The sequence below is a fragment of the Eptatretus burgeri genome, chromosome 6, assembly GCF_056783735.1.
Source record: "Eptatretus burgeri isolate ZD-2024b chromosome 6, Ebu_testis_v1, whole genome shotgun sequence".
NCBI classification, from domain to species: Eukaryota; Metazoa; Chordata; class Myxini; order Myxiniformes; family Myxinidae; genus Eptatretus; species Eptatretus burgeri.
This window is the reverse complement of record NC_140966.1, coordinates 21,369,319-21,384,318: the sequence shown is the minus strand read 5'-3', so window position 1 is coordinate 21,384,318 and position 15,000 is coordinate 21,369,319. Positions and strand designations below refer to the sequence as shown.

Here is a 15,000-nt window from a genome sequence, read left to right as displayed (position 1 = left end):
ACGAAGGTGTCTGCAGCATTGCCACAACCCATGACGGAGAAGGGTAACAGGATCCTTAAATCACCTTACCTTGAACCAAGATATTCCCTGCTTGGGGACCAAGGTACGAGATGACATAGTCTTCCAGAATAATCCCATCTCGTCGATGTTAAAAACCTGTTCCGCAATAAATCCCTTCGCCTCGATTTCTATCATGAGCTGCGCGTGAGAATGTGCTTTTGAATGGGGATTCAAATCCAGGTGTCAGAAAGTAAGTGTTTTGGCAATAAGGTTTGAATACGGAGTTTGAAAATGAACGTTTGAGAATAAGGTTTGATGGATAATGAAGGTTTGAAGGAAAATTAAGGTTTATGAATGAGGAAGAGTACAATGGGGGAAGGTTCTACCTGCAATCATTGACCCCATAATGGCAGCCTGCACAGATACCACATTTTCTCCTCGATGTAACAACTCGATGGTAAACTTAAACTGAAGATTATCTAAACTTCCTGTCCCAGTCGTATACCTGCTGCAGCGATAAACATGTGTCACCATATTGCATTTTAATTCAACATGCCATGTCGTTCACAACTGATGTAACAACTCAATATTTTTCACCCAACATCATAACCTTTCTCTGCCTTTTGGTGCAACTAACGTCCACCGCTTCACATTTGGGCTCAAATGCGTTCATCTGTGTCCTATTTCCGGCGGCTGCTTCCCACGCTGCATTTGAAAAGCTTAAGATTAACTTTTGGAATGATGAGAGAACAGACATGAACTAGAGGGGGAGCACTCGGTAGAGTGCAAAACCTCCGCCGCCAATACTGCTGGGTTACTTAAGTGAACCTGATATCCTATTCATTGAAGGTCAAAACGGATCAGACTACTGAACCAGAATTGAATAAACTAAACGAGATCAACGCACATGTAGAAATGCCCAAAAAATAAAATCGAAATTTTTTTGAAAAAAATGTTGCAAATTTTTTTTTTTTTTTCCTCTAACAAATTTTTTTTTGGAGGTTGGAAATCACTTAAAACATGTAGAAATGCAAAAAAAAAAAAAATTATCTAACAATTTTTTTTTGGGGGGGGGGGACCAAGTCCAAAATCTAATAGCATGATCCTTGGACCATACCTAATCCCCCCACCAAGTTTCGTCGAAATCCGTCGAGGAGTTTTATCCGTAATACTGTTCACAAACAAACAAACAAACAAACAAACAAACAGAAAGGGGTGAAAACAGTGACCTCCGATCTTCGATGGCAGAGGTTAATAATGTTGACACCAAATTTTATTTCGCAAACAGGATATTTTGCACTCTTGTTAGACGAGCTAAACCTCCACTGCCCGATGCTGCATACCATTTTGCGGTGGGTGGTATAATTAGCTCATAGCTTTGGCTCTGAATGAAACCAAGAGTGCAACACGATTAATCTTTTTGAAGTCCATGAAATAATTTAAATTGATAGATTAACTTGAACTTTTCGTGTGTGTGTGTGTGTGTGTGTGTGTGTGTGTATGTGTGTGTGTGTGTGTGTGTGTGTGTGTGTGTGTGTGTGTATGTATATATATATATATATATATATATATATATATATATATATATATATATATATATATATATATATATATATATATATATATATATATACAGACAGACACACAGACACACAGACACACAGACACACAGACACACAGACACACAGACACACAGACACACAGACACACAGACACACAGACACACAGACACACAGACACGTAGACAGACAGACAGACAGACAGACACACACACTCACACACAGACACACACACACACAGACACGCCATGGCTCTCTGGAAGAGAATGAGTGGTGGGGGAGGAATGGGAGACAACGACACGCCATCACCCATGTGATCAGAATCAGGATGTTTATGAGAATGAAGTCATCTCATGTCTTCTTCACTTATGTTGATCTGTGTCATTACCTCCACCATCGAAAGTGGACGGAGGTTATGTTTTCACCCGTTTCTGTCTGTCTGTCTGTCTGTCTTTTGGCTGTCTGCAAACAGGATATCTTTTAAAAGTTATGGACGGATTTAGATGAAAGTTGGTGAATGGTGTCATTGATCTCTCTTGTTTTCGTGTAATTGACCTGTTGTTGTCCGACCGTTATTATATTCACAGCATCTTGTTTAGAGCAATTATTTGGGACTTCGGTGTGGCGAATGTGAATCGAAGAGTGAATTTTTTCTGCACATCACCCACGTTTTCCGAATAAGGACATTTATACATGAGGATGATGCATCACAGTGTCATTGATCTGTTTTCCTTTTCTTTTCCTGACATTTTCATTCAAAAACGAATTCCGACGTTTCTCAGTTGGACTTTGTGCGAATTTTAAATGAAGGTGCATCTTGCATTCATCAAGTATTGCTTTATTTTATTTTTTTCTGAAGAGAAGTTGACGTGAGGCTCAAATTTGAGGCCTCCTTAAAATCGCGTACATACGGTGTCATCAAAATATGTGTTTGCGCAATGTAATATATATGTATATGTATGTATGTATATATATATATATATATATATATATATATATATATATATATATATATATATATATATATATATATATATATATATATATTTCTGATTTGATTTATTATTTCTCCTATTTTATTCGCAGCTTTCAGCCTATCTTGCAGTTGCTCCCCTTGTCCAATGTTTCTCCTTTCTCCATTCACCCCTTCATCTCTTCTTCATTCTCAAATACAATCCAAATCCTCCCAACATCCCCAACCACCAACCAGTTAGAGAACGTCTGGAGATCATACCATCAAATGATTTTGGAACGGTGCCTGAAAAGTGTTGCGATTGTTGTATCATGCATGTGTACACAGTGATTAATCACAGTTTCCTTCTGTGTAGGTCCAAATGCAATTTCAGTGAGCTTGTCACCCGTGGGGCGTTACATCCTTGTGGGCCTTGCATCACGCCGTATCATCCTTCAGCCTGCCACTGAACACATGGTAGCCCAGGTGTTCCGTCTTCAGCAGCCTCATGCCGGAGACAGCTCCATGCGTGTGAGTAGTTAGCACAGGTGTGTGTGTGTGTGCGTGTGTGTGTGTGTGTGTGTGTGTGTGTGTGTGTGTGTGTGTGTGTGTGTGTGTGTGTGTGTGTGTGTGTGTGTGTGTGTGTGTGTGTGTGTGAGTGAGTGAGTGATCCATATTTTGGGTTTCAGGAGGTGGAACAGAGAGACCTGCTCGGTCTCAAAGAATACTTAGACAGATGACGACTGGAGATGGCTTGACATCGTTTCACTAAACTGTCTTTTGCAGGACATTCTTGGTCGTGCATAAACATGCCAGTAAATTGCTATTCACTTCACTGTACCATTCAAGTACCTATGTTTTGGTTCTCTCTTTTGGCTTTCAATATCATTCTAATTGTTTTTGTTTTGGCCGACTAACATTGTGATTCGTTTGCATATGATTTAAATTTGTGCCTCTCCTGCTTTTTCCCTTACAGCGTGTGTTTGATGTGGTATATCCGATGCCTGCCGATCAGCGCAGACATGTCAGTATCAACTCTGCACGCTGGCTCCCTGATCCAGGACTAGGGCTGGCCTATGGCACCAACCGTGGTGATTTGGTCATCTGCAGACCAGTGTATGTCTCGAGCCTTTCTAATCTTTGTCTCAGTTTTGCTGGCATCTGCTGCATTTAAATTTTGACTTTTATTGTCTCAATATATTGACTACTCACTTGGTTACAAGTCAGAGATGACCTTTTGTCATAATACCAGCTTACCATTTGTCGTGTAAATCATTGGCATTACCAACTTGAACTTATAATTTGGAACATTGTTATCCTATGGTGGTTTTGTAGCAATCTCCCAATCTCACAGTGGATGATTAATTGATTAGTTCTTTTTTTAAAATCTTCTTCTTCTTGTTCTTCTTCTTCTTCTCCTTCTCCTTCTCCTTCTCCTTCTCCTTCTCTTTCTCCTTCTTCCTTCTTCCTTCCTCTTCCTCTTCCTCTTCCTCTTCCTCTTCCTCTTCCTCTTCCTCTTCCTCTTCCTCTTCCTCTTCCTCTTCCTCTTCCTCTTCCTCTTCCTCTTCCTCTTCTTCTTCTTCTTCTTCTTCTTCTTCTTCTTCTTCTTCTTCTTCTCTCCAATAAGCCAACACAATCAGCAGGGTTTAATTACTTGTTACACAATGTCATTATGCCTATGCATATAAATGCCAGTCAGATTTATTTGCTGGCAAAAATGTTTAGAAACAAGGAGCCGATACTCTGAGTTTCCCACCTTTTGGGTGGTATGAGGAATAGATGTGTCATCTGAAAGCAAAATCTGAAACGGTTTTTGAAATATCACATACACAAGCAGTCACCGAGATGGTTGACATGGCAACATAATTCAGCCAATCACAGCTGTGATATCATCAGGTTGAGATAATGTCATGAGGAATAGACATCGGCAACATGAAAGATAAATGCTGAACGGTTTTTGAAATATTGTGGACACAAAAGTACATGGACCGATGATTGGGTGGTCGGTAGGTCGGGCAGAGCTCAATTTAATGTCCCCCATCTCCGACGTTGTCGGAGGGGTAGGGGACAACAAGGGGCTCTAACGTATTGCTATTGTTCTCTGAAAGGGGATTGCAAAAGGCTGCAATGGGAATGTGAGGAAGTGAAATTGGATGAAGCAACTTCCTTTGCAGATCAATAGGAAGGCCTTTTTTTATAAAATAATGTTGCTTTTTCGGATATGGTTTATTGAGGTGCAGGGATGTAAGAAAAAGTCTTTTGCACCATCAGTCGAACAATAATTGGTTTCCCCAGGCTAATCAGCCCTGCTTGGTTGCTGTTCCCATAGCTGCTGTCATCAATTTTAAACGTGTTGGTCACTCATGACTGCTTCTGCTTCCACACAAATCTTGTGATTGCTTTGGTATATTTATGTGCATTTGTTTTGATGCATTTGCATGAGCAAAGAAAGAAAGCTGCAAAGTGTTTGTTCTGGCATTCTGAAAATAATCATTCAACATTTGAAGCTGAACATAGATTCTTGGGGAAAACCGTTTTGGCATTTTTGTTTGCAACATTAACACACTTTTTTTCGTCTAATTGTACGCTTGGCTTGAGTAAGCATGTGATTTTGAGTCCATCAATTGCATCAGCAGCAAACAAATAGTAAACCTTTAAAGTTGTGGTTGGAGGAGAAGGAGAAAGAAGAAGAGTGGATGGATTCTAAGGTGTGGGGGTAAAGTTATTTAAGGAAAGGTTTTGGGGTTAATTGTTTTGTACTGTGTAGCAATTGCTTTAACTGACTTTTAATAAGCAGCATTGAGTTATTCAAGAAGTGAGATGTACTTTATTCGACTCGTGCTTTCATGGCGCAGGGGTTCGGAGCCAGGCGGTGGGAGCGACGTGAGTTGGGACAACTTGTACACACTTTCTGAAGCTGTGGACTCGCTGCAAGCCCAGGCGCGTGAAATGGAGCACAACAATGGGTGAGGATTCTTTGTGCTCTTTCGGCTTTGGGACTAAAGGGAAGAGAAGAAAAACTTGCGATGTAGAATTAGCATTTGCATAAGCCTATTCATATTGCGATGCATATTCAAGTTTTTGCCATTGATCAAGCACCAGGGAACAAGTTACCAGCAACGCAATTCTTTTAAATGTCCCAGAAATAAGTGTCTTTCTTGGGATGATTCAAATGAAGATGGAATGGAGACTAATAAAATAATGGGCCATTTTCATGTCTTCACTTGAGATTTTGGTTTATGAATGATCACACAAAATCCTGTTATGGGCTGAACAAAGATGAGTCATCTTTTTAAAGTGATTTGAAAGTATTCTTTGCTACTGACAGGGACCCGTGGGAATTCCACATAATGTAAAATGTGATTTCAAGGCCTCAGCTCTCCCCCTCTCTTTCGCTCTCTCTCCATCCATCCCCACTCTCTCTTCTCCCCCTCCTCCAACCCCCAACTCTCCACTCATCCACCTCTGTCCCCACTCTCCTCTCTCCCCCTGTCCCCTCTCCTCTCTCCACCCCCCATTGTCTCCCCTCCCCCCAATCCCTCCCCTTCACTCTGTAACTTCTCCTATTTCTTATCTCCCCCGATCTCTTCTCCCCCTATCTCTTCTCCCCCTATCTCTTCTTCCCTATTTCTTCTCCCCCTATCTCTTCTCCCCCTATCTCTTCTCCCCCTATCTCTTCTCCTCTATTTCTTCTCCCCTATCTCTTCTCCCCCTATCTCTTCGAGCCCCCCATCTCTTCTCCCCCATCTATTCTCCCCCTCGGCTATTCTCCCCCCCGTCTATTCTCCCCCGTCTATTCTCCCCCGTCTATTCTCCCCCGTCTATTCTCCCCCGTCTATTCTCCCCCCATCTATTCTCCCCCAATCTATTCTCCCACTATTTCTTCTCCCCTTATTATCTTCTCCCCATATCTCTTCTCCCCCTATCTCTTCTCCCCCTCTCTCTTCTCCCCCTATCTCTTCTCCCCCTATCTCTTCTCCCCCTATCTCTTCTCCCCCTATCTCTTCTCCCCCTATCTCTTCTCCCCCTATCTCTTCTCCCCTATGTCTTCTCCCCCTATATCTTCTCCCCCACCTCACTTTTCTCCCCCCTCTCTCCTCTCCCCCTCCCCTCTCTCCTCCCCCCCTCCCCCCTCCCCCTCTCCCTGTCGCCAGGAAGAGCTTTCAAAGTGGTCCAATATAGCATGCATGCATCACATTGCCCGAGGTCCCTCGTGGCGTTTAGAGCTCCCTCAAGGTGCTCCACATGAAATCAAAAGAAGTCCGGGGAAAAGACAGACAGCGAATCCCCAAGGGGACAGGTCCTAACCCCTCTCCCCATGGCTGGGAAGAGCTTTCAAAGAGTGAGAGAGTGAGAGACCCAAAGACTCAGTCTCATCGCGGGAGATACCAATGATTCTAAATGCCTTAGTTTCCACAGCGTGAAGCCGAGAAAGGTGAGAGGCGGGAGCACCAGCCCAGAGGGGACAGCAGGACTCCATCAGGCAGTGGACGAAAGCTTTGTATGTGGTCGGGAGCTCAGGTGGGCCAAGGAAGGACTTTGCACGACGGAGGATGCCCAGTCGGCGACTGGCTTTGGAGGCCATTTTGGAAATGTGGCTTTCCCAGGAAAGATCATTGCAGATAGTGAGACCCAAAAGCTTGAATGAAGGGACTTCTTCCAGAGGATTGGTGAGAAAGTAGATTGGAGGGGGGGGGGGGGTTCCAGACGGTGCTATTAGAGAGACCTGGTGAGAGTGTGTGATTTGTCTGGATTGAAAGACATGTTCCACGTGTTGGACCAGCTTGTGATTTTATCCAGATCTGCAGAGAGTGAAGAGGCCTGATGCTTGCCGATCTGAGGGATGACAAATGGAATGGCAGAGGATAGCGTCGTCAGCCAAGCGATAATGAGGATTTTCCAGAGTCAGAGAGATCATTGATGAAAACCAGAAAAATAACTGCCCAGAACACTGCCTTGAGGAACTCCAGCCTGGACATGAAGAGGTGATGAGAGAACTTCATTAAGGGGCCACATGTTGGCTGCGGCAGGAGACGAAGTCTGTGACCCATGAGCGGAGATGGTCTTGGATACCATCGGAAGAGAGTTTGGTGATCATGCCAGGGTGCCACAGTATCAAAAGCATGCAATATGTCTCAGGGGATGGCTCTGATTTCATGTCTGGCATTGAGGATCTCCATCCATTGTTGGGAAAGCAGAAGTGGAATATCCAGGGTGGAGTGATCTGGTCTGATTGATAATTGGAAATCAAGCCATTGGAGAAGAGGAAGAATTAAATGTCTGAAGTGATGGTCGCACACCCAACCTCTCCACAAAGTTTCATCCAAATATGTCCACAACTTTTTGATATGTCATGCAATATAGTTTTTTTCCCCATCTCTCAATGGTGACGAATCGGTTAAAAATTAAATAACTCTTGTATCCACATCTGGATTCAGATCTTCACCAAAGTTGAATCAATTCTTCCTCCCAAATGGTCCACTCCAAATACTCCATTTCTCCACAATAATTTACGGAATTATGTTTGACCTCACTGTGACCTTGACCTTTGACCGATTTTGACCAAAATCTAATCAGCACTAGCCATCACCCTCCTGAATCACGTGGTGTAATTTGATAACATGCTATGTAGTTTGTGTGTGTTTGTGTGTTTGTTTGTGTGTTTGTTTGTGTGTTTGTTTGTAGGCATGATAACTCGAGAATGGAAGAAGCTACCAATGTCAAATTACACCACATGATTCAGGAGGGTGATGGCTAGTGCTGATTAGATTTTGGTAAAAATCGGTCAAAGGTCAAGGTCACAGTGAGTTCAAACATAATTCCGTAAATTTATGTGGAGAAATGGAGTATTTTTGCTTCGGTCGACGTTACGAGTTCGTTTTAACTTCGATTTTAATTTTGTCTTCGGTTTTTACGATCGCTTAGGACGCGTAAAACTCGGTTGTCGAAATTCTGGTAAAAATCGGATGTTTTGAGATGTTTTGAGATTGTATAAAAAATATTTCACGCGCCGCGTCACAGCTCGTCACGTGGTGCAGCGTGCTCGAGCAGAGGCGTCGTTGATCACGTAAAGGTTTTCCGTGTGCGCGCTGATGGTGTTTTCGATAAAGATGGTGTTTAAAAGTCATTTTTTATCCCAATAAAGGTTATCGTCGCATGCCTGACTCGCTAAGCCATCGGATTATGTGAAGATTGTTAGTGGATTGCCGAATATTACGGTTTTGTGACTTTGATAAAATAACATTAAATAATTGCGGGGAGAAATGGAGAGTTTTGCTTCGGTCGACGTTACGATTTTTGATGGTTTGGTACAGAATCATCGTATAAACTTCTGGTTTGCTTCGCTACCTTCTCTAGAGACAGCTTTTATTAGACGAGGTCAGAGGTCAAGTTGACGATTTCGTAAGTACCAGTCTATGACTGCTTGTTTGTGTGTTTGTGTGCTTGTGTGTGTGTTTGTGTGTTTGTTTGTAGGCACGATAACTCGAGAACGGAAGAAAGTACCAATGTCAAATTACACCACGTGATTTAGGAGGGTGATGGCTCGTGCTGATTAGATTTTGGTCAAAATCGGTCAAAGGTCAAGGTCACAGTGAGGTCAAACATAATTCCGTAAATTCATGTGGAGAAATGGAGTATTTTTGCTTCGATCGACGTTATGAGTTCGTTTTGTCTTCGGTTTTTGTGATCGCTTAGGATGCTTAAAACTCAGTTGTCGAAATTCTGGTAAAAATCGCATGTTTTGGAGAGGTTTTAAGATTGTATAAAAAATATTTCACTCGCCGCATCACGGGTCGTCACGTGGTGCAGCGCGCTTGAGCAGAGGCGTCATTCATCACGTAAAGGTTTTCCGTGTGCGCGCTGATGGTGTTTTCGATAAAGATGGTGTTTAAAAGTCATTTTTTATCCCAATAAAGGTTATCGTCGCATGCCTGACTCGCTAAGCCATCGGATTATGTAAAGATTGTTGGTGGATGGCCGAATATTCCGGTTTTGTGACTTTGATAAAATAATATCAAATAATTGCGTCGAGAAATGGAGATTTTTGTTTCGGTCGACGTTACGATTTTTGATGGTTTGGTACAGAATCATCGTAGAAACTTCTGGTTTGCGTCGCTACCTTCTCTAGAGACAGCTTTTATTAGACAAGGTCAGAGGTCAAGTTGACGATTTTGTAAGTAGTCTATGACTGGTTGTTTTTGTTCTTGGCCATTTTGGTTTTGCCAAGACAGCATCTTTCTGCAATTCTTTGCATTCTGATCAATTTTGGTACCTTTTTTTGTTACATTCCATATTTCAGTTCCATGTTATTTCTGGATCGAGCACACTGGTTGATAGTTGTTCATTATTGTTGATGTTTTTTTTTATTTTTTCTTCATTGAAATTTGCCCTGAACAAGGCTGAGAACAAAAAATGTGAAGGTCTACAGTGAAAAACTAGAAGGGCACTCAGTAGATTGCATAGCATACCTCCACCATGTAATGCCTGATCCATGAGAACATATCGGGCCCAATACCTTTTTGAAATAACATGCTATGTAGTACTATATCATTTTTGGCCCTCTGAATGGTGAAGAATCACTTTGAAAATTAAATAATTCTCGTATCTGACAGACACACATTAGCAATTTTACTTATGTATCCATATTGTCCACCCTTTGTATTCTCGCTTACCCCTCATTGTTACCTGCTTCCCTTATTTGTCTGTTTCATCGACTTTCTCCCTCCCCCATGCTGTTTGTGTTTCCCCTTTGGCTCACTGTTCCCTTTATTATGTTGTGTCCTGATTTGTTCTGTATAATCATTCTTCCACGAGCCGAGACAATGTCAACAAATTTTTTTTTAAATGCCCCAACATTCGTGGCATTTTCAGGAATGTATCCCCCACAAATAGCAGGTTCCGACAGTGCTGTATTCATACTTTTTTGTTTTTTTTCCAGAGTTGTGCATGTATGTGTGCACGCGTTGTTTAGAATTACTAAATTCTAGCTTTTCCTTCCCTCTTCAGCGTTATTAATATGCATTTGAGTTTAATTGCCATGGACACTCTGACCAGGTCGAGCCCACGTGTGGCACCTCTACGGACTGAACGTGAGATTGCTCTAATGAACGCCATTGGGCTCCAACCAAGGGGCAGTGGCACAGGTTGGCTCCTTACGTCACGAGCTACCCAGACCCAACGGCCCGTCCATAGTGCTGGCACACAGACTGATGCTGAACCAAGCCCTGGCACAATACAAGAAGGTGAATTTGTTGGAATGTTCTCAGATTTCTTCTCAGTTTGCGAGCATATAATTTAAATCGTTACATTAGCATTACATGTGCAGCGTAATTAATTTTTTTCAGGAAGCAGATGGCCACATGTCCTGTTGATGAATGTCACATAGATAATGACTGAAGTCAGACTTTCCACCACAGTGTTTCTTAAATCTGTAAGAGAAGCTTGCTATTGGTTTGCATAATTGTTGGGGAAAAAAATTCTCTCATTCACTGTTAAGGTAGCATCGAAACCAGAAACACCTTTTTGCTTAGTAATTAGCCGAGTCTTATTTCATCGTTCAACTATGAAGTGTTTTGAACTGTATTCCAAAAGTTTTAGTTCCTGCTACCTCATTCATTTCTTCAAACTGCACAAGTATCATCTTGATGAAGGTTTTAATTTGGTTTCTTATGTTTTTGGATGGTTTCAAAAGCCTGGTATTCTTTGACATTTGATATAACTTTTTAACTTTGCATTTGAAAGCCTGGTCCATTTCACTGAAGCTGCATTGGCTCAAAGTTGCTTCAACCTATACCAGGTGTGTGTGTGTGTGTGTGTGTGTGTGTGTGTGTGTGTGTGTGTGTGTGTGTGTGTGTGTGTGTGTGTGTGTGTGTGTGTGTGTGTGTGTGTCAGTCAGTCAGTCAGTCAGTCAGTCAGTCAGTGTGTCTCCTCCATAACTCCAAAACCATGAAACCTATCAGCCTGAAACTTTGCATGCATACTAAGGGAACTCCAAGGGAGTACATGAGTGAAAATTGAGTGTTTGTGTTAATGTAAACACCCCTTTTGAATATAATTAATGGCCTTATTTAATTATATCCTTTATCAAGAGTATCCTCGGCCACCTCATTGGCATCTTAAAGCGCATCCTAGTTACCATGCTCGGGTCTTAATTCGCCTTTTTGTTCGGCCTGCTCAACAATGTCTTGAGCTGGAACAGGCCGCAACGGTTTATTAAAGATAAAGTTTTTTTTTTCTCTCTCTTTCCTCGCTTAAATCATCGAATGCCTGATCATGATACTTACAAATCGCTGGATACATTGAAATGCTTTCAAACGCCCGGAGATGCCAGTAAGCGTGGCTTTATTTCATGTCAGCACATGCTATAGCCTCAAGAATATCTTCACCTTAGCCGAATCACCAAATTCAGCTCCAGAATTGAACGCAGCAGCAGTTCTGACTGCTTAAGCTACTTGGCGAGCGCTCACCAAGCTGCTTGGTTATTCGTTTTAAAGCCACCAGAAGTAAGACCCGTTGCTTCACTGATGGAAATAGCAATCTTTACATAATTGCTTTAAAAATTAAAAATAAAAAAACGGAATAAAAATTAATTTTCGCACTTCAAAAATCGTGTGAATAAATTACTGAAATATCAACTGCTTTGTCGTATCCTTCTCTCACGTGTGTTACAAGTAGAGTGACCTGCTTTGTGATGCTTTAAAAGGTGGTGTGTAATCAGCGTTTCCTGAATCTAATCAACATGAGAAACGCGATTGAATGAGACTCACATGATATGTGAAGAAGAAGATGAAGGAGGAAGAGATTTTCTGCCCGGTTTTATACAGAACATGGCGGTTTAAAATAAAATGTTGCTGTTTGGGTGCATTTTATCACCCAGGTAATGCCCTGGTACACTGCCTAACCTTCCCTCATGCTTCCTTCCCTTGCCCTTATGCTGCTTTCATTCCAATTATGCTCCATTCCCTCCCCTTCCCCTTACACTTCCTTCCCTTGCCCTTATGCTGTATTCCCTTGCACTCATGCTGCCTGACCTTCCCCTCACGCTGCCTGACCCTCCCCACACGCTGCCTTACCCTCCCCACGGGCTGCCTGACCCTCCCCACGGGCTGCCTGACCCTCCCCACGCACTGCCTGACCCTCCCCACGCGCTGCCTGACCCTCCCCACGGGCTGCCTGATCCTCCCCACGTGCTGCCTGACCCTCCCCACGCACTGCCTGACCTTCCCCACACGTGCTGCCTGACCCTCCCCACACGTGCTGCCTGACCCTCCCCACGCGCTGCCTGATCCTCCCCACGTGCTGCCTGACCCTCCCCACGTGCTGCCTGACCCTCCCCACGTGCTGCCTGACCCTCCCCACGGGCTGCCTGACCCTCCCCACGGGCTGCCTGACCCTCCCCACGGGCTGCCTGACCCTCCCCACGGGCTGCCTGACCCTCCCCACGGGCTGCCTGACCCTCCCCACGGGCTGCATGACCCTCCCCACGTGCTGCTTGACCCTCCCCACGTGCTGCCTGACCCTCCCCACGTGCTGCCTGACCCTCCCCACGTGCTGCCTGACCCTCCCCACGTGCTGCCTGACCCTCCCCACGTGCTGCCTGACCCTCCCCACGTGCTGCCTGACCCTCCCCACGTGCTACCTGACCCTCCCCACGTGCTGCCTGACCCTCCCCACGTGCTGCCTGACCCTCCCCACGTGCTGCCTGACCCTCCCCACGTGCCGCCTGACCCTCCCCACGTGCCGCCTGACCCTCCCCACACGCCGCCTGACCCTCCCCACACGCTGCTTTCCCATTACTTCCCCTCACACCGCCTTCACTTTCCTTCATGCTGCCTTCCCCCCTCACGATTCCCGTCCTCTCGTGCAGGATTTGTTTTTTGCAATCCAGGCTAAACCAACATAGGCTAAGCGAGTGTGAAAATAACGTGGAGTCCCCTTACTCGTGAGTCATGATACAATTGAGGGTTCTGAAGCATCATTCGTAATACTCTCTCCCACCACCAGTAGCAGCGGTGCTGCATTGTATACATTTACAAATATAATTTTCGTCACCCCACCTTCGGAATTCCTGGTGAGGAGGGCAAATTAAGTCACTACAACCTTTGCCCAAGTCCTCTTGGCAAGTTTTAATTGGTTGAGATTGCATAAGAGTAACAACCGAATACATCGACGTCAGACAGGCGGACTCAAAATGTATATATGAGTGTGATGATAGGTTGGCAGATTGACAGGGGCCCAACTGGTCATTATTGTGTTTTGCATCGGGCCCCCAAATGACTAATGCCACCTCTCACTCGAAGTGATAACAGTTCTGAGAATATTTGGTGCATAATATGTAGACCTGATAGTTTTAACAAGTTTTATGGTGTGCTGTCAATGTTTTATTGCATTTTCTGTGTGTCGGTTTTAATTTCACCTCATTGGGGTTCCTGCATTTATATAATACAAACATTCTGTATATTTGTTCAGCTCATCTCTTTTCAACCAATTTTTTCTGATTAATGCAAACCTCATCCTATTGAATAACTTGCTTTACAGAATAGTGATGCTGGACAGTTTTTGTGGACAGCGGTGGAGAGCTGTATAAGAAATTTGGGACCCTGTGTTTATTATGTTTGCAAATATGGAGGACCTTTTACCTCCTACCCCCTTTCTTGCTCCATGCATATCCCCTCACTCCCCCTTTCTTCCAACTTTGCTTCACCTCTTTGCCTCTTCCCACATTCCCTTACTCTTCCTCCTTTCCCGCATCATTCTCCCTTCTATCTAAATTGATGTTTATCATGTCAAAAAACAGTTTAAGTATCCAGAGCTCTTAATCATGAGTATGATTATTTCTATTTTTCATTTTATTTTACCGAACATTATTTTTCACACTGCTCTTTCTGTGCCATCCGTCGCCAACTTAAATCTCATTTTCTGCCCATAGTCTGACATTCTGCCTTTATGACACCATATTGTGCTTTCTTTGATTGTCGGATTTTTCTTATCTTCAACTTTTCATCATCAGATGACAGTGATGAGCATTTGAGTGCAAGCAGCAGTGAGAGCAGCTCATCTGGAAGCTCTCCAGAGAGCCATCTGCCGCAAAGAGCAACCGGCGACTCACCCGGCTCTCCTCGTGACGATTCTGCTGACAGAATCAACAATGTAATAGACAGTTACCATGCATTGTACCATCAACATGAGACAGCAGATCAAGCCATGACTGCCTCTCCAGCATCAGCTCATGCATCACCTGGGACCTTGCAAAGTGATTTAACAGGTATGCCAGAGCATCGAGCACTGGAATGGGGCCTCCACAGTAAGTCCAGCAGTGAGGTTGTTTGTGGTGTTGTCACGTGATGGCTTTCGGGATATGAACTGTTCAGTTGTCTAAGTTGCTGTGTAAATTCAGTTGTTGGCCTGTTGGGTTTGCTGTGTGGTAAGTCGATGATTTGATTCTGCTTTTCTCTGGCGTTATGGGGGATACTTGTCTTTCCCAGCACT

At 43.7% G+C, this 15,000-nt stretch overlaps 1 protein-coding gene across 4 annotated transcripts in view; it reads left to right on the top strand.

The window, feature by feature from the left end:
- AMBRA1 (autophagy and beclin 1 regulator 1) overlaps positions 1-15,000 on the top strand; it is a 249,360-nt gene that overhangs the window by 233,202 nt on the left and 1,158 nt on the right. For all 4 annotated transcript variants that reach the window (XM_085884254.1, XM_085884255.1, XM_085884251.1 and 1 more), the window contains 5 exons: positions 2,888-3,042; positions 3,488-3,627; positions 5,367-5,477; positions 10,567-10,754; positions 14,522-14,776. In XM_085884254.1, coding sequence (XP_085740380.1) covers positions 2,888-3,042; positions 3,488-3,627; positions 5,367-5,477; positions 10,567-10,754; positions 14,522-14,776 — 849 coding nt within the window. The remainder of the gene's footprint in view (positions 1-2,887; positions 3,043-3,487; positions 3,628-5,366; positions 5,478-10,566; positions 10,755-14,521; positions 14,777-15,000) is intronic.